General features: G+C 46.7%; 1 protein-coding gene across 2 annotated transcripts in view; it reads right to left on the minus strand.

Annotated features, from left to right (window-relative positions):
• The window catches only part of SERINC2 (serine incorporator 2), a 95,709-nt gene extending 89,167 nt beyond the window's left edge, over positions 1-6,542 (minus strand). The window contains exon 1 of one of the 2 annotated variants that reach the window (XM_075335954.1): positions 6,456-6,542. In XM_075335954.1, coding sequence (XP_075192069.1) covers positions 6,456-6,494 — 39 coding nt within the window. In that variant the 5' untranslated portion in view covers positions 6,495-6,542. Of the gene's footprint in view, positions 1-6,235; positions 6,332-6,455 lie in introns of those variants that run through there. The other variant, XM_075335953.1, reaches the window with a different exon arrangement.
• Positions 6,543-19,617: the final 13,075 nt, after the last annotated feature.

Here is a 19,617-nt window from a genome sequence, read left to right on the forward strand (position 1 = left end):
TCCTTCCTCATTGCCGGTGGACGCAGGTAAGGAGATGTTCGTCGCTCCTGCAGTGTCACACACAGCGATGTGTGATGCCGCAGGAACGACGAACAACCAGCGGCACACACCACCAACGATATTATGAAAAGGAGCGACGTGTCAACGATCTTTGACGTTTTTGCGATCGTTGATCGTCGCTCCTAAGTGTCACACGCTGCGATGTCGCTAACGACGTCGGATGTGCGTCACTAACGTCGTGACCCCGACGATATATCGTTAGCAATGTCACAGCGTGTAAAGCACCCTTAGGCTATGTCCGCACGTTGCGTCGGAATACCTGCAGTTTATTCTGCACGTTTTCCTTCCCTTGGTTTTTGACCAAATGGCTTTTGACCATTTTTTAGCGCTAAAAACGCATGCGTTTTTACTGCGTTTTTAGCGCTTTTTACCTGCATTTTCACCTGCGTTTCTGCAGATGCGTTTTTGAGATCAAGACACTGAGAAATAAAGGTGAATTATTCAAAAAGAATGAAAAAAGAGAAAAAAAGTATAAAATTAACTTGTAATAAAACTATATGGGAAATTATCATTTTTAATGAGAAAATAGTGGTTATGCCCATTTTAACAGAAAAATAGGTGAAGTTTCTAATTTTTTAACATTTAAATTTTCGGTTATTGTGTGTGTGTAAAGGAACATTAGAACCCATTAAATTTTGTCCAGAAAAGCATGCGTTTTTGGAGCCAAAAACGCAGTGGAAAAGCAGGTAAAAAGCATGAAAAACGCAGGAATTGTGATTTTGGTAGCGTTTTGCCATTTCTCATTGACCCCAATGTTAAGGAAACGCTGCAGAAATGGCAAAAACAACTGACATGCTGCTTCTTTTTCAGCATGGTTTTTGACCACAAATATGCAAATTAAACGCTGCAGAAAAAAAAGCAAAGTGCAGACAGGATTTCAGCTTTTCCCATAGACTTTGCTGGAAAACAAAAACGCATGCGTTTTGGCACAAAAACGCTGCAGCTAAAAACGCTGCAGAAACGCGGGAAAAAACGCAACGTGCGAACATAGCCTTAAGGCTGGAGTCACTTGAGCATATAACTAGTCCGAGGATCACATCACAATCCCCGGTCTGGCTGCTGGCTCTCCTGACCGGAGCGTGATCACTGCATAGAAATGCACAAAGCTGTCACTATGGACGAGCGAACGGCTCGGTAAGAATAACCAGGATTTTAATGCTCGGATGCCCGGTGCTCGTTTACAGACAAATTCAAATTACAGTGGGGAAATTAAGTATATGATACACTGCCGTTTTTGCAAGTTTTCCCACCTACAAAGAATGGAGAGGTCTGTCATTTTTATCGTAGGTACACATCAACTGTGACAGAATTAAAAAATGATCCAGAAAATCATTGTATGATTATTAAATTAATTTGCATCTTATTGTATGAAATAAGTATTTGATACAATAGAAAAATAAAACTTAATATTTGGAACAGAAATCTTCATTGGAATTACAGAGGTCAGACGTTCCTGTAATTCTTGACCAGGCTTGCCCACACTGCAGCAGGGATTTTGTCCCATTCCTCCATACAGATCTTCTCCAGATCATTCAGGTTTCAGGGCTGTCATTGGGCAACATTGAGTTTCAGCTCCCTCCAAAGATGTTCTATTGGTTCGGGTCTGGAGACTTGCTACGCCACTCCAGGACCTTGAAATGCTTCATACGGAGACACTCCTTAGTTACCCTGACTGTGTGTTTCAGATCATTGTCATGCTGGAAGGAGGTTGATGGCCAAAATTTCATGATACATGATCTCATCCATCCTTCCTTCAATACTGTCCTCTGTGCAGAAAAGCACCCCTAAAGTATGTTCCCACCTCATGCTTCATGATTGGGACAGTGTTCTTGGGCTTGTACTCATCCTTCTTCCTCCAAACACAGCAAGCGGAGTTGATAAAAAAAAGTTCTATATTGGTCTTATCTGACCACATGCCTCCTGTGGATCATCCAGATGGTCATTGGCAAACTTCAAACAGGCCTGGACATGTGTTGGTGTGAGCAGTGGGTCTTGTATGCCCTGCAGTAATCTTTGAGACTGTAGTTCCAGCTTTTTTCAGGTCATTGACCAGGTCCCTCCAGTGTAGTTCAGGGTTGATTTCTAACTTTTTCAGAATCATCCTTACCCCACAAGGCAAGATTTTGCATGGAGCCCCAGACCGAGTAAGATTGAGTCATCTTGTGTTTCTTCCATTTTCTAATCATTGCACCAACAGTTGTTGCCTTCTCACCAAGCTGCTTGCCTATTGTCCTGTAGCTCATCCCAGCCTTGTTCAGGTCTAGAATTTTGGCCCTGGTGTCCTTAGACAGCTCTTTGTCTTGGCTATGGTGGAGAGGTTGGAGTGTGAATGATTGAGTGTGGGGACAAGTGTCTTATAAACAGATAACAGGTTCAAACAGCTGCAGTTAATTCAGGTAATGAGTGCAGAGTAGTAGGGCTTAACGAAAAAATAAGTTCTGTGAGAGCCAGAATCCTTGCTGGTTGGTAGGTGATCAAATACTTATTTCATGTAGTAAAATGCACATTAATTCCTAAAAATCATACAATGGGTCATTCCATAGAAGCCAAAAACTGAGTTAATAATTGCTACAGACTGTTCTCTGAAGGCAAGCACAAAAATGAGTGAATGCATATTGTACATGGAACTATTCTCAATAGATTTCAACAGTTTGATTTTTCAACAATACGAATTAAATACAAAATACAATGTTATTACTTGGTAACTTACGTTACACAAAGTAATAACATTGTATTTTGTATTTAATTTGTATTGTTGAAATATCAAACTGTGTTGTACTATTCTCATAAGATTTCAATGTACAATATACACTCATTTTTGTGCCTCCCTTCAGAGAACAGTCTGTAAGCCATTATTAACTCAGTTTTTGGTTTCTGAAAGTAACGCAAGTTACCATGGAATGACCCCAATGTGATTTTCTGGGTATTTTGGGTAGATTCTGTCTGCCACAGGTGACGTGTACCTATGATAAAAGTTACAGACCTCTCCATTCTTTGTAGGTGGGAAAACGTACTAAATCGGCAGTGTATCACATACTTCTTTTCCCCACTATGCTCTGTCTGTATATTGCAGCGTTTCAGAGAGCAGTTGTGCAGCCAGGCTCTGATGTACGCTGCCCATGGCCTCAGCCACATGAACAAGGAATCCTCAACCTAGGAGCAAATGGAAAACTACAATGGTTATTTTTCAACTACAATTATTAACTCTTTCAGGGGGGAAACAGCAATTCTAGCATTGTTTTTACGTTTTGAATGTCACGCGGTCATTGTGCAGGCTAAATAAAACATGAACTGTACTCCGGTCCAGTCCGCTTACATGGATACCATATTTCTATCGTTTTTATCACTTATATAGGCTACTTTTCTTTTGAATGATCTGTGAGGGCGGAGGGGTTTTTGCATGTTATTGTTTTCATTGGTCACATTTTGGGACACGTACAATTTTCTAAGCTTCTTGTCTCCCAAACCTGGAGGAAAAAATAACAACAAACTGCAGTCCTTGTTAGACATGACCACTTATTAGCCCAGGTCATTGTGGATCAGAGATGGAGATGACGGCTACTTTGTCTGTTTAAGTTTTTAAAACTTTTATTTATTTTAACTCTACTTAGGGACATGAACACACTTTATACTAGTGGATTGGATGACTTCTGTCTACTGCCTATCTGAAAAGACAAACATTGCCACAAAGAAGCGTGGATGGAGGGCATTGTCTCATGGTAATGTCGGGGGCACGTCTGAGCCCCCAGATGGAAGCCCCCGGAGCGCTGCTGAATGGGGAGTGTTCCTCGCCTGAGCTGGAGCACTATGTTTCCACTGTGACCTCATACGTCTGTACTGAGCTCAGGGAAGACATAATGTGTTGTACCAGAGCAGTAACACCAGCACATGGTTACTGTGATCACATCCAGACAGGAGAGCTGCAGATATAAACGGCATTGGCAGAATTCCCAGTGAAGACATGTATATGCCAGGACCTGTACACACCGCACACAAGTCTGCACACACCAACGTGCCAGGACCCGTACACACACCGCAGAGACAGGACCCGTACACACACCGCAGAGACAGGACCCGTACACACACCGCAGAGACAGGACCCGTACACACACCGCAGAGACAGGACCCGTACACACACCGCAGAGACAGGACCCGTACACACACCGCAGAGACAGGACCCGTACACACACCGCAGAGACAGGACCCGTACACACACCGCAGAGACAGGACCCGTACACACACCGCAGAGACAGGACCCGTACACACACCGCAGAGACAGGACCCGTACACACACCGCAGAGACAGGACCCGTACACACACCGCAGAGACAGGACCCGTACACACACCGCAGAGACAGGACCCGTACACACACCGCAGAGACAGGACCCGTACACACACCGCAGAGACAGGACCCGTACACACACCGCAGAGACAGGACCCGTACACACACCGCAGAGACAGGACCCGTACACACACCGCAGAGACAGGACCCGTACACACACCGCAGAGACAGGACCCGTACACACACCGCAGAGACAGGACCCGTACACACACCGCAGAGACAGGACCCGTACACACACCGCAGAGACAGGACCCGTACACACACCGCAGAGACAGGACCCGTACACACACCGCAGAGACAGGACCCGTACACACACCGCAGAGACAGGACCCGTACACACACCGCAGAGACAGGACCCGTACACACACCGCAGAGACAGGACCCGTACACACACCGCAGAGACAGGACCCGTACACACACCGCAGAGACAGGACCCGTACACACACCGCAGAGACAGGACCCGTACACACACCGCAGAGACAGGACCCGTACACACACCGCAGAGACAGGACCCGTACACACACCGCAGAGACAGGACCCGTACACACACCGCAGAGACAGGACCCGTACACACACCGCAGAGACAGGACCCGTACACACACCGCAGAGACAGGACCCGTACACACACCGCAGAGACAGGACCCGTACACACACCGCAGAGACAGGACCCGTACACACACCGCAGAGACAGGACCCGTACACACACCGCAGAGACAGGACCCGTACACACCGCAGAGACAGGACCCGTACACACCGCAGAGACAGGACCCGTACACACCGCAGAGACAGGACCCGTACACACCGCAGAGACAGGACCCGTACACACCGCAGAGACAGGACCCGTACACACCGCAGAGACAGGACCTGTACACACCAAAGTGCCAGGATCTGTACACACCAAAGTGCCAGGATCTGTACACACCGCACACAAGTCTGGACACACCGCACACAAGTCTGCACACACCGCACACAAGTCTGCACACACCGCACACAAGTCTGCACACACCGCACACAAGTCTGCACACACCGCACACAAGTCTGCACACACCGCACACAAGTCTGCACACACCAAAGAGCCAGGACCTGTACACACCGCACACAAGTCTGCACACACCAAAGGGCCAGGACCTGTACACACCAAAGTGAGCTGCTGCCTATTACCAAAGGCTATGATTAAACACAGCTCATGCAATGCAGTTTCCCAACATCCTTTGTGATTGTCATCATACATAGGAACAAGAGTGCAGACTCGTTAAAACGTCATAATGTGCCAGATAAGTTTCTGTAAACAGCTTTTCAATACTGTAAAACAGAGGGGGGGGGGCCACAACGGCGGGATTATGCTCCACTAAAGCATCAGACAGTTCCTCAGTCTTTGGGCCTCCGTGTCACCTCCGTGTCACCAGTACTTATGAGTTTTTACCATCCGTTCATCATCAGTGATTTCTACACAAAAAGTAAAGCGTCTCGTATCCAGTACAAGGACAGTCACAAGCAGATTACACACTGATGGATGCCCATCCGTGGTTTTCAGACTCCATAGACGTTTGGGTAAAGTTCCGGATCAGACACGGACACCTCCATGCTTCTTTAGCAGACACATACATGACTGACATGTGAATGAGGCCGTAAAGGGACACCTCATCACTTTTGAGCCCACTCACGCAATGGATGAGGTCTCCGTTCCCACACCTTGGCGACCTCCTGACATCTGCATAGTGCGGCCAGACTGGACATACATTCCTCTGCTCTGCCACATAAGAGGGTCTCACATAGGGACCCCCTCTATGGTGCCCTCACAGGGTGTAATTGTAGTGTTCCCTACGCACTCACCAGCCCCACAGTGTGAGAAAGCTCGTCCTGTGACCACAACCTGCCCACGACTGGATACAAGGAGCAGTATAATGTCATAGGTCACGGCAGCCATCATCACCCTGTATACAGCGCCAAGTTCCCAGGAATACACGGGCCCTCGCCAGCTCCACTGCACAGTGCCTGAGCCTGAAGCCGAGGGCAGAGGTTCCACAGCAGTGATGGCGCAGAGCATACTTACACAGCTCAGCAGGGAGCACACTCCCAGACACGCACCCATGGCCGGTGCTCGCACACACTGGCAGCGCACTCGCCCGCAGCTCCTGGCCCCGCCCCGCCTCTGGCTCCGCCCCCCGCGATACTGCTTCTCACCTTACCGCCGGCGCTGTCCGGAAACTTTCGGCTGCTTTCCTCTATCAGCAATGGATTTTTTCCACTCGCTCCACGGGGAATCTACCTGTGATTATCTGGATAGCGAAGACATACTACAAAGCGCTGTACAACGTGACCAACCTCGGTCCGGACACTGTCAGATTGTCTCTCGCCAGGGACATAGTTGGGATCAATTTGTAAATAAGGCGCATGAGTTCGCATAAATGATGGATGTGCCGGGGCTGCCCCCACACAGGAGCTTCACCCTAAAGGGACTCTCTTACCAGCTCCTGCCACCTAATCTGAGAGCAGCTTGATGAAGGAAAAGAGACTCATTCCTGAGATGTGTCACTTAGGCGACTTTCACACATCAGGTTTTTGCCATCAGGTACAATCCGGAAAAAAACAGGTAAATCGGATCCAGTACCGCATCCTTTTTATCCCCATAGACTTGCATTGTAACCGGATTGTACCTGATGGCTTTGCGTTGCATCCGGTTTTTTCCGGATGCGGCAAAATTTATCAAAGCGGCGGCCGGAGGCAACGTATCTTGCAACGTTTTTTTGTCCGGCAAAAAAACCGCATCGCGCCGGATCCGGCGCGATACGGCGTGTTTTACAATGAAAGCCTATGGACGCTGGATCCGGCGCAATGCGGTAAAAAATGGATGCGGCTACCGGATCCGTTTTTGTAAACTGCGCATGCACCAAATTAATTAAAAAAGCTGATCCTTCAAAAAAAAGGACAAACCGGATGCAAAAACGGATGCAAACCGTATCCACCGGATCCGGTTTTGTACACATCCGGCATAACGGATCCGTTAAAAACCGGATCCGGTGGATACGGTTTGCATCCGTTTTTGCCGGATCCTTTGCATCAGGAAAAAAAAGGATTGTGCCTGAATGCAGAAAACTGATGTGTGAAAGTAGCCTTACTGGGCGGCTTAGTGAAGTTGTGATAAAATCACTGATTAATCAGCAGTAGATCATTAGAGGACTACTTGGCCTCCTGTCAGGTAGTCCAGCATATTCATGAGCTCTGTATAACTGCTAGATCTGCAACAGAGAAAACATTGATTTTATCAAAATGACAGCAAAGAGCTCAGTAAGTGACATATCACTGGAATCAGGGTCTCTGTCTCTTCATTATACTGCTCTCATATGGGGGAGCAAAAACCTGGTGACAGATTCCCTTTAATGAGGAATTCTGTATGTAGTCAGACACACAATAAATGTGCAGTGGGTGAGCAGACCCCCTGCAAAAGGGAACATAGTTAACCCGGAAATGTTATTAATAAAAATGTTTTATTTGTATGTGCATGTGTATTGTGTTAGGGTACCCCTAGTGGCCGGGTGGGACGGCTGTCACCACAGTGGGGAGGAGGAGCCGGCAGAGACAAGGGGAGGAGAGAGCAAGGGTGTGAGGGAAAGATTAGATCAAGGGAGCAGTCGTCTCGGGGACAGGAGCGGAGCAGCAGAGCCGGGGCAGAGTGTGGGAGCTGGAAATCAGGGAAGCCGGTGAGAAAAGGAGCGGGCGGAACCTCATAGTGTGAAGCAGTCCGGTGTGGGTCCGGGCTGTGGGTAGCCAGAAGTGGGAGCCGGGCGAAGTGGAGTAGTCAGGCACATCCCCACTGGAGGGGACGCAAGGACAGGCTTCCCCCAGCTAAGAAAGCGTATCATCACCTTTATTGCTTTGTTTGGGACTTTGTGAAGAATAAAAGAATGTTTGTTCATTGCATCGAACCCTGCCTGAAGAGTGTTTGTGCGCCGGATAACATCTGCATCACCACCACACTCTGCCCCACCAAGTCATCTCCTGTCCCCATAGTGACGGTGGAACCAGGGGTAAGCCTGATTGCAAGGGCCACGACTACAAGGCCAGAGGCGCCCCTGGCACCCCGTTACATGTGGCGTAGTCGGCAGGATACGAGTCCCCTGCCGGGGACCCAGGAGGCTGGAGATCGGGTCGTGCCTGAAGCACAGGATCCGGACCGTGATACAGGATTTCCAGTCCCGTGGTGGGAAGAGAACCCAGTACCCGTAGCGTTGGACCGGGTACAAGATGGCGGCAAGGAGGCCGTTATCTGTGAGGAAGAAAAGGCGCGAAGAATTGGCGCCGAAAGAAGAGCCTGGGGCTGGCCGGTGCCGAAGAGAAAGCATGGAGTACTCCGCCCAAAGAGGGGAGGCGCCAGCTCCAGGGCATGGAAGAAGAAGAAAAAGAAGTACCTCAGCGGAGGAGTCAAGATGATGCGTGGGGCTGGGGGTGGAGTCTGTTTAAGAGCGGGAAACGAGGACCCGCCTCCACTCTACCCAGTCTCAGCATTGACACCGCCGCCGTTAGCAGCAAGATTGTCAGGGGCAGCGACGCCTTCATCACCGAGAGGAGCTGCAGCAGCTGCGCCTGTGGAGCCACCCTACGCCCCTGCGTCCTTCCAGAGGATCCGTCGGCAGCCGGGACAATCCCTGGGGGCATACATCCAGGCCCAAGCAGAGGAATGGAAGAGGGCCTGACCCCCAGAGTAAGTCACCACTGCTGATCTGTTGTTTAAGTCCGGCGCCGTTTAGCCGGCAGAAGTTCTTTTAAAGTTTTACGGGCAGTCGCCCCATCTAAGACCGGGAGCGCTGCTGAGCCTCCGGGCGCTAGTTGAAAGAAGGACCGGGAGCGCTGCAGAAACCGCCGGGTGCGGGACTGGTGCCCTCGGTGTGGGTGCTGCGCCTATTGTGGACGGTATTGCAGACTTTACGTACTTCTGTGTGTTTTAAGTAAGAGCCGTGCCGGGAGGCTCGGGTTTTAAGAGGGGAGGTATGCAGTGGGTGAGCAGACCCCCTGCAAAAGGGAACATAGTTAACCCGGAAATGTTATTAATAAAAATGTTTTATTTGTATGTGCATGTGTATTGTGTTAGGGTACCCCTAGTGGCCGGGTGGGACGGCTGTCACCACAGTGGGGAGGAGGAGCCGGCAGAGACAAGGGGAGGAGAGAGCAAGGGTGTGAGGGAAAGATTAGATCAAGGGAGCAGTCGTCTCGGGGACAGGAGCGGAGCAGCAGAGCCGGGGCAGAGTGTGGGAGCTGGAAATCAGGGAAGCCGGTGAGAAAAGGAGCGGGCGGAACCTCATAGTGTGAAGCAGTCCGGTGTGGGTCCGGGCTGTGGGTAGCCAGAAGTGGGAGCCGGGCGAAGTGGAGTAGTCAGGCACATCCCCACTGGAGGGGACGCAAGGACAGGCTTCCCCCAGCTAAGAAAGCGTATCATCACCTTTATTGCTTTGTTTGGGACTTTGTGAAGAATAAAAGAATGTTTGTTCATTGCATCGAACCCTGCCTGAAGAGTGTTTGTGCGCCGGATAACATCTGCATCACCACCACACTCTGCCCCACCAAGTCATCTCCTGTCCCCATAGTGACGGTGGAACCAGGGGTAAGCCTGATTGCAAGGGCCACTACTACAAGGCCAGAGGCGCCCCTGGCACCCCGTTACAAATGCAATACGGTAGTGGCTACAAATGTGTCTGCCAAAGTGCTCCGGTCCTACTACTCTCGCCAATAGTGCACCAATACAATATTTTGCTTAAGCGGGCTTTACACGCTGCGACATCGCTAGCCGATGGTAGCGATGCCGAGCGTGATAGCACCCGCCCCTATCGTTATGCCGATATGTGGAGATTGCTGCCATAGCGAACATTATCGCTACGGCAGCGCCACACGTACTTACCTACTCGGCGACGTCGCTGTGACCGGCGATCCCCCTCCTTTCTAAGGGGGCGGTTCGCTCGGTGTCACAGCGACGTCACTAAGCGGCCGCCCAATCAAAGCAGAGGGGCGGAGATGAGCGGGACTAACATCCCGCCCACCTCCTTCCTTCCTCATTGCTGGCGTGTGGCAGGGAAGGAGAGGTTCCTCGTTCCTGCGGTGTAACACGTAGCGATGTGTGCTGCCGCAGAGACGAGGATCAACTTTGCCCAAGCGACAGCAGCGATAATTAGGAGAGGACCCCCATGTCAGCAAGGAGCGATTTTAGACGTTTTTGCAACGATCCAAAATCGCTCCTAGGAATCAAACACAACGAGATCGCTACAGCGGCCAGATGTGCGTCACAAAATCCGTGACCCCAACGAGATCGCTGTAGCGATCTCGTAGCGTGAAAAGCCACCCTTATACCACTCCAATAGAAATACTTACCCAGAGTGCCCCCACTAGTAATAAGGCTCCCCTATACTACCCCCAATAGAAATAATACTTCCGCAGAGTGTCCTACTAGTAATAATGCTCCCCTATACTATCCCCAATAGAAATAATACTTCCGCAGAGTGCCCCACTAGTAATAAGGCTCCCCTATACTACCTCCAATAGAAATAATACTTCCCCAGAGTGCCCCACTAGTAATAAGGCTCCCCTATACTACCCCCAATAGAAATAATACTTCCGCAGAGTGTCCTACTAGTAATAATGCTCCCCTATACTACCTCCAATAGAAATAATACTTCCCCAGAGTGCACCCACTAGTAATAATGCTCCCCTATACTACCCCCAATAGAAATAATACTTCCGCAGAGTGTCCTACTAGTAATAATGCTCCCCTATACTACCCCCAATAGAAATAATACTTCCCCAGAGTGCCCCACTAGTAATAATGCTCCCCTATACTACCTCCAATAGAAATAATACTTCCCCCAGAGTGCCCCACTAGTAATAATGCTCCCCTATACTACCTCCAATAGAAATAATACTTCTCCAGAGTGCCCCACTAGTAATAATGCTCCCCTATACTACCTCCAATAGAAATAATACTTCCCCAGAGTGCACCACTAGTAATAATGCTCCCCTATACTACCTCCAATAGAAATAATACTTCTCCAGAGTGCCCCACTAGTAATAATGCTCCCCTATATTACCTCCAATAGAAATAATACTTCCCCAGAGTGCCCCACTAGTAATAATGCTCCCCTATAATACCTCCTATAGAAATAATGCTTCTTCAGAGTGCTCCCACTACTAATAATGCTCCCCTATAGTACCTCCTATAGAAATAATACTTCCCCGGAGTGCCCCCACTAGTAATAATGCTCCCCTATACTACCTCCAATAGGAATAATGCTTCCCCAGAGTGCACCCACTAGTAATAATGCTCCCCTACACTACCTCCAATAGAACTAATACTTCCCCAGAGTGCCCACACTAGTAATAATGCTCCCCTACAGTTCCTCCAATAGAAATAATACTTCCCCAGAGTGCACCACTAGTAATAAGGCTCCCCTATACTACCTCCAATAGGAATAATGCTTCCCCAGAGTGCCCCACTAGTAATAATGCTCCCCTATATTACCTCCAATAGAAATAATACTTCCCCGGAGTGCCCCACTAGTAATAATGCTCCCCTATATTACCTCCAATAGAAATAATACTTCCCCGGAGTGCCCCACTAGTAATAATGCTCCCCTATATTACCTCCAATAGAAATAATACTTCCCCGGAGTGCCCCACTAGTAATAAGGCTCCCCTATACTACCTCCAATAGAAATAGTACTTCCCCAGAAAGAACCCACTACTAATAATGCTCCTCTATAGTCCCTCCAATAGAAATAATACTTCCCCATAAAGAACCTAATACTAATAATTCTCCTCTATAGTACCTCGAATAGAAATAATGCTTCCCCAGACTGCACCCACTAGTAATAATGCTCCTCTATAGTACCTCCAATAGGAATAATACAGTCATTTGAAAAAGTTTGGGCACCCCTATTAATGTTAACCTTTTTTCTTTATAACAATTTGTTTTTTTGCAACCGCTATTTCAGTTTCATATATCTAATAACTGATGGACTCAGTAATATTTCTGGATTGAAATGTGGTTTATTGTACTAACAGAAAATGTGCAATCCGCATTTAAACAAAATTTGACGGCTGCAAAAGTATGAGCACCCTTATCAATTTCTTGATTTGAACACCCCTAACTACTTTTTTCTGACTTACTAAAGCACTAAATTGGTTTTGTAACGTCATTGAGCTTTGAATTTCATAGGCAGGTGTATCCAATCATGAGAAAAGGTATTTAAGGTGGCCACTTACAAGTTGTTCTCCTATTTGAATCTCCTATGAAGAGTGGCATCATGGGCTCCTCAAAACAACTCTCAAATGATCTGAAAACAAAGATTATTCAACATAGTTGTTCAGGGGAAGGATACAAAAAGTTGTCTCAGAGATTTAAACTGTCAGTTTCCACTGTGAGGAACATAGTAAGGAAATGGAAGAACACAGGTACAGTTCTTGTTAAGCCCAGAAGTGGCAGGCCTAGAAAAACATCAGAAAGGCAGAGAAGAAGAATGGTGAGATCAGTCAAGGACAATCCACAGACCACCTCCAAAGACCTGCAGCATCATCTTGCTGCAGATGGTGTCAGTGTGCATCGGTCAACAATACAGCGCACTTTGCACAAGGAGAAGCTGTATGGGAGAGTGATGCGAAAGAAGCCGTTTCTGCAAGCACGCCACAAACAGAGTCACCTGAGGTATGCAAAAGCACATTTGGACAAGCCAGTTACATTTTGGAAGAAGGTCCTGTGGACTGATGAAACAAAGATTGAGTTGTTCTTCATACAAAAAGGCGTTATGCATGGAGGTAAAAAAAACACGGCATTCCAAGAAAAGCACTTGCTACCCACAGTAAAATTTGGTGGAGGTTCCATCATGCTTTGGGGCTGTGTGGCCAATGCCGGCACCGGGAATCTTGTTAAAGTTGAGGGTCGCATGGATTCAACTCAGTATAAGCAGATTCTTGACAATAATCAGTGACGAAGTTGAAGTTACGCACGGGATGGATATTTCAGCAAGACAATGATCCAAAACACCGCTCCAAATCTACTCAGGCATTCATGCAGAGGAACAATTACAATGTTCTGGAATGGCCATCCCAGTCCCCAGACCTGAATATCATTGAACATCTGTGGGATGATTTGAAGCGTGCTGTCCATGCTCAGCGACCATCAAACTTAACTGAACTGGAATTGTTTTGTAAACAGGAATGGTCAAATATACCTTCATCCAGGATCCAGGAACTCATTAAAAGCTACAGGAAGCGACTAGAGGCTGTGATTTTTGCAAAAGGAGGATCTACAAAATATTAATGTCACTTTTATGTTGAGGTGCCCATACTTTTGCACCGATCAAATTTTGTTTAAATGCGGATTGCACATTTTCTGTTAGTACAATAAACCTCATTTCAATTCAGAAATATTACTCAGTCCATCAGTTATTAGATATATGAAACCGAAATAGCTATTGCAAAAACCCAAATTGTTATAAAGAAAAAAGGTTAATATTAATAGGGGTACCCAAACTTTTTCATATGACTGTACTTCCCCAGAGTGCACCCACTAGTAATAATGCTCCTCTATAGTACCTTCAATAAATATAATGCTTCCCCGGAGTGCCCTCACTAGTAGTAATGCTCCCATATACTACCTCCAATAGGAATAATACTTCCCCAGAGTGCACCCACTAGTAATAATGCTCCCCTATAGTACCTCCTATAGAAATAATGCTTCCCAGGAGTGCGCCCACTACTAATAATGCTCCCCTATTCTACCTCCAGTAGAAATATTGCTTCCCCGGAGTGTCCTCACTAGTAGTAATGCTCCCCTATACTACCTCCAATAGAAATAATACTTCCCCAGAGTGCACCCACTAGTAATAATGCTCCCCTATACTACCTCCAATAGAAATAATACTTCCCCAGAGTGCACCCACTAGTAATAATGCTCCCTTATATTACCTCCAATAGAAATAATACTTCCCCGGAGTGCCCCCACTAGTAATAATGCTTCCCTATACTACGTCCAATAGGAATAATGCTTCCCCAGAGTGTACCCACTAGTAATAATGCTCCCCTATTGTACCTACAATAGATATAATACTTCCCCGGAGTGCCCCTACTAGTGATAATGCTCCTCTATAGTACCTCCAATAGAAATAATACTTCCCCAGAGTCACCTTCTAGTAATAATGCTCCCCTATAGTACCTCCAATAGAAAAAAAAGCTCCCCGGAGTGCCCCCACTAGTAATAATGCTCCCCTACAGTATCTTCAATAGAAATAATACTTCCCCGATGTGCCCCCACTAGTAACAATGCTCCCCTATACTACCTCCAATAGGAATAATACTTGCCCAGAGTGCCCCCACTAGTAATAATGCTCCTCTATAGTACCTCCAATAGAAATAATACTTCCCCGGAGTGCTCCCCCTAGTAATAATGCTCCCCTATACTACCTCCAATGGGAATAATACTTCCCCAGAGTGCCCTCACTAGTAATAATGCTCCCCTATAGTACCTCCAATAGAAATAATGCTTCCCCAGAGTGCACCCACTAGTAATATTGCTCCTCTATAGTACCTCCAATAGAAATAATACTTCCCCAGTGTGCACCCACTAGTAATAATGCTCCCCTACAGTACCTCCAATAGAAATAATACTTCTTCAGTGTGCACCCACTAGTAATAATGCTCCCCTATAGTACCTCCAATAGAAATAATACTTCCCCGGAGTGCCCCCACTAATAATTATGCTCCCCTACAGTACCTCCAATAGAAATAATACTTCCCCGGAGTGCCCACGCTAGTAATAATGCTCCTTTATAGTACCTCCAATAGAAATAATACTTCCCCAGAGTGCAGCCACTAGTAATAATGCTCCTCTAAACTACCTCCAATAGAAATAATACTTCGCCAGAGTGCACCCACTAGTAATAATGCTCCCCTATAATACATCCTATAGAAATAATGCTTCTTCAGAGTGCTCCCACTACTAATAATGCTCCCCTATAGTACCTCCTATAGAAATAATACTTCCCCGGAGTGCCCCCACTAGTAATAATGCTCCCCTATACTACCTCCAATAGGAATAATGCTTCCCCAGAGTGCACCCACTAGTAATAATGCTCCCCTACACTACCTCCAATAGAACTAATACTTCCCCGGAGTGCCCACACTAGTAATAATGCTCCCCTACAGTTCCTCCAATAGAAATAATACTTCCCCAGAGTGCTTCCACTAGTAACAATGCTCCCCTATAGTACCTCCAATAGATATAATACTTCCACGGAGTGCCCCCACTAGTAATAATGCTCTTCTATAGTACCTCCAATAGAAATAATACTTCCCCAGAGTGCACCCACTAGTAATAATGCTCCCCTATACTACCTTCAATAGAAATAATACTTCCCCAGAGTGCACCCACTAGTAATAATGCTCCCTTATAGTACCTCTGTCATGAAAATATAATAAGCAGATATGTTTTCAGGGTCTCTGCTTAGGAGTGCCCCCCCCCCCCACCTCCCTCAAGAGCCCTGTCAAATTAACAGCCAGGACAAGATTTCCTTGTCAGGAGATGTAACCGATACATTTGAATTAGCTTATCACACCTTCCCCCAGTTTTTCAAAGACCCCCTGCGTAGCCACAGATGCTCCGTCTACAATCTGTATACACAGGGGCGGAGCACAAGTTTCCTACAGGAATATAGCTTTGCTGATCAAAGGGCTGGGGCAGCCGTATTGTCTCTGTTGGGGAAGTATTAATATTGCAAGATACATATGTCCCCCAGATATGGCGGGCATACCGCTGATCTCGAAATTCCATAACGTACATCTCATATATTTCAGCTAAATTGAAGGACATACGGAAGAGCCAAAAATTAATATCTGCCACCCAGAACATACCAGATTCTCCTTGTGTGGCATCCACCTTCTGCTAAAATCATAATATAAAAAATGAAGGTAATATCGTCCACGTGGGACGCTCCCACACGGAGACATGAGGACCATGAGGATTTCATAATTTTTGAAGAGGGGAAAACCTCCTCCCTTACTTGATGTCAGCAGAGGTGGGGCTGCGGGTGGGGCAGAGGTTGATAAAAGCGAGTGTCTTAGTACACTCTGGGTCAATGCCAGAGGATATGCATTCTGTGCATAGGATTGTCCAGTTCCCAGGGGCTGCCTCTCCCCCTATAGCTGAGCCATAATTTGTGACCAGGTGAAGTAATCTTTCATTTTTTTTCCTTTTTATTTTATGTAATTGTATACTGTATGTGTATTGTTCCCTTTTGTATATTTTTTAAACACTGCCTATTTTCAGATTAAATATATACAATTTAATAGCTTTTTTTCCTCATGCTTTATATACGAATCCAAAAACCCGAAGGGCCTTATGCTATCTGAAATGGGTCCCCAGCTATCCCGAAAAGCTGGGTGGCGGCAGCATAATTATTATTGCATAGAATTATTGGACTGCTATCATTAGGGGTACCGAGGTATATATATATTCCATTAGTGGGAATCGGTGATATATACATTTACTCTTGCTGTGAGACCTCCAATATTTGGCATTATTAGGTCAGCAGCCTCATTTTATGCATTGTCCTGCAGTACCAAAAGTGGCCTGCCGACAAGGGGGGCGCTAGAGAGTAGTCATGTTTGTGAAATCAGCAAACAGCTGTGGGATATCTGAGTAACTCCCCCGGCTGTTCGTGACAACCTCCTATAGAAATAATGCTTCCCCAGAGTGCGCCCACCACTAAAAATGCTCCCCTATTCTACCTTCAATAGAAATAATGCTTCCCCGGAGTGCCCTCACTAGTAGTAATGCAACCCTATACTACCTCCAATAGAAATAATACTTCCCCAGAGTGCACCCACTATTAATAATGCTCCCCTATAGTACCTCCAATAAAAATAATACTTCCCCGGAGTGCCCCCACTAGTAATAATGCTCCCCTATACTACCTCAAATAGGAATAATACTTCCCCAGAGTGCCCACACTAGTAATAATGCTCTCCTATACTACCTCCAATAGAAATAATACTTCCCCAGAGAGCACCCACTAGTATTAATGCTCTCCTACAGTACCTCCAATAGAAATGATACTTCCTCAGTGTGCGCCCACTACTAATAATGCTCCCCTATACTACCTCCAATAGGAATAATGCTTCCCCAGAGTGCGCCTACTAGTGATAATGCTCCACTATAGTACCTCCAATAGGAATAATACTTCCCCGTCGTGCCCCCACTAGTGATAATGCTCCTCTATAGTACCTCCAATAGAAATAATGCTTCCCCAGAGTGCGCCCACTACTAATAATGCTCCCCTATACTACCTCCAATAGGAATAACACTTCGCCAGAGTGCCCCACTAACGATAATGCTCCTCTATAGTACCTCCAATAGGAATAATGCTTCCCCGGAGTGCCCCCACTAGTAATAATGCTCCCCTATAGTACCGCCAATAGAAATAATGCTTCTACTAGTAATAATGCTGCTCTATAGTACCTCCAATAGAATTAATGCTTCCCCAGAGTGCGCCTACTAGTGATAATGCTCCACTATAGTACCTCCAATAGGAATAATGCTTCCCCAGAGTGCGCCCAGTACTAATAATGCTCCCGTATTCTACCTCCAATAGGACTAATGCTTCCCCGGAGTGCCCCCACTAGTAATAATGCTCCCCTATTCTACCTCCAATAGGAATAACGCTTCCCCAGAGTGCCCCGACTAGTAATAATGCTCCCCTATACTACCTCCAATAGGAATAATGCTTCCTTGGAGTGTCCTCACTAGTAATAATGCTCCCCTATTTTACCTCCAATAAGAATAATGCTTCCTCGGAGTGTCCCCGCTAGTAATAATGCTCCCCTATTTTACCTCCAATAGGACTAATGCTTCCTCGGAGTGTCCCCACTGGTAATAATGCTCCCCTATACTACCTTCAATAGGAATAATGCTTCCCTGGAGTGCCCCCACTAGTAATAATGCTCCCCTATACTACCTCCAATAGGATTAATGCTTCCTCGGAATGTCCCCACTAATAATAATGCTCCCCTATTCTACCTCCAATAGGAATAATACTTCCTCGGAGTGTCCCTACTAGTAATAATGCTCCCCTATAGTACCTCCAATAGGAATAATGCTTCCTCCGAGTGTCCCCACTAGTAATAATGCCCCCCTATACTACCTCCAATAAGAATAATACTTCCTCACAGTGTCCCCACTAGTAATAATGCTCCCCTATACTACCTCCAATAGGAATAATACTTCCTCGGAGTGTCCCCACTAGTTAGAATGCTCCCCTATTCTATCCTTCAATAAGAATAACACTTCCTCGGAGTGTGCCAACTAGTAATAATGCTCCCCTATAGTACCTCCAATAGGAATAATGCTTCCTCCGAGTGTCCCCACTAGTAATAATGCTCCCCTATACTACCTCCAATAGGAATAATACTTCCTCGGAGTGTCCCCACTAGTTGGAATGCTCCCCTATTCTATCCTTCAATAAGAATAACACTTCCTCGGAGTGTGCCCACTAGTAATAATGCTCCCCTATAGTACCTCCAATAGGAATAATACTTCCTCGGAGTGTCCCCACTAGTAATAATGCTCCCCTATTCTACCTTCAATAGGAATAATACTTCCCCGGCATGCCCCCACTACTAATAATGCTCCTCTATTCTACCTCCAATAGGAATAATGCTTCCCTGGAGTATCCCCAGTTGTAATAATGCTCCCCTATACTACCTCCAATAGGAATAATGCTTCCCCGGAGTGTCCCCACTTGTAATAATGCTCCCCTATACTACCTCCAATAGGAATAATACTTCCCCGGAGTGCCCCCACTAGTGATAAATCTCCCCTATACTACCTCCAATAAATGGCTTGTTTTAAATTTGGCAACCCAGTTCTTAACTGTGGTATATGAAGGGCATTGATCCCCCAATGTCTGTGACATATCACCATGAATATCCTTCGCGGATTTTCATTGCAGAAACAAGAATTTTATCACTCCTCCTTTCAGTTGCTGTGAATATCACATTAGACTCCGCCATTTTGTTTTCCCGCGTGCGTAGAACACTCTTGCCGTAAGCAACTGTCGCGGGCAGGGCGTGACTGACCACATCAGGGAAGGCTACCCGAGGCACTGGGATCCGGGATCGTGGCTGGGGCTCCAGTGGCAGCCGGATCGGTGGCTCGTGCAGCGGCCCGTCGCCCTCAACAA

This window comes from Anomaloglossus baeobatrachus, chromosome 2, assembly GCF_048569485.1.
Source record: "Anomaloglossus baeobatrachus isolate aAnoBae1 chromosome 2, aAnoBae1.hap1, whole genome shotgun sequence".
In the NCBI taxonomy this organism is placed as follows: domain Eukaryota; kingdom Metazoa; phylum Chordata; class Amphibia; order Anura; family Aromobatidae; genus Anomaloglossus; species Anomaloglossus baeobatrachus.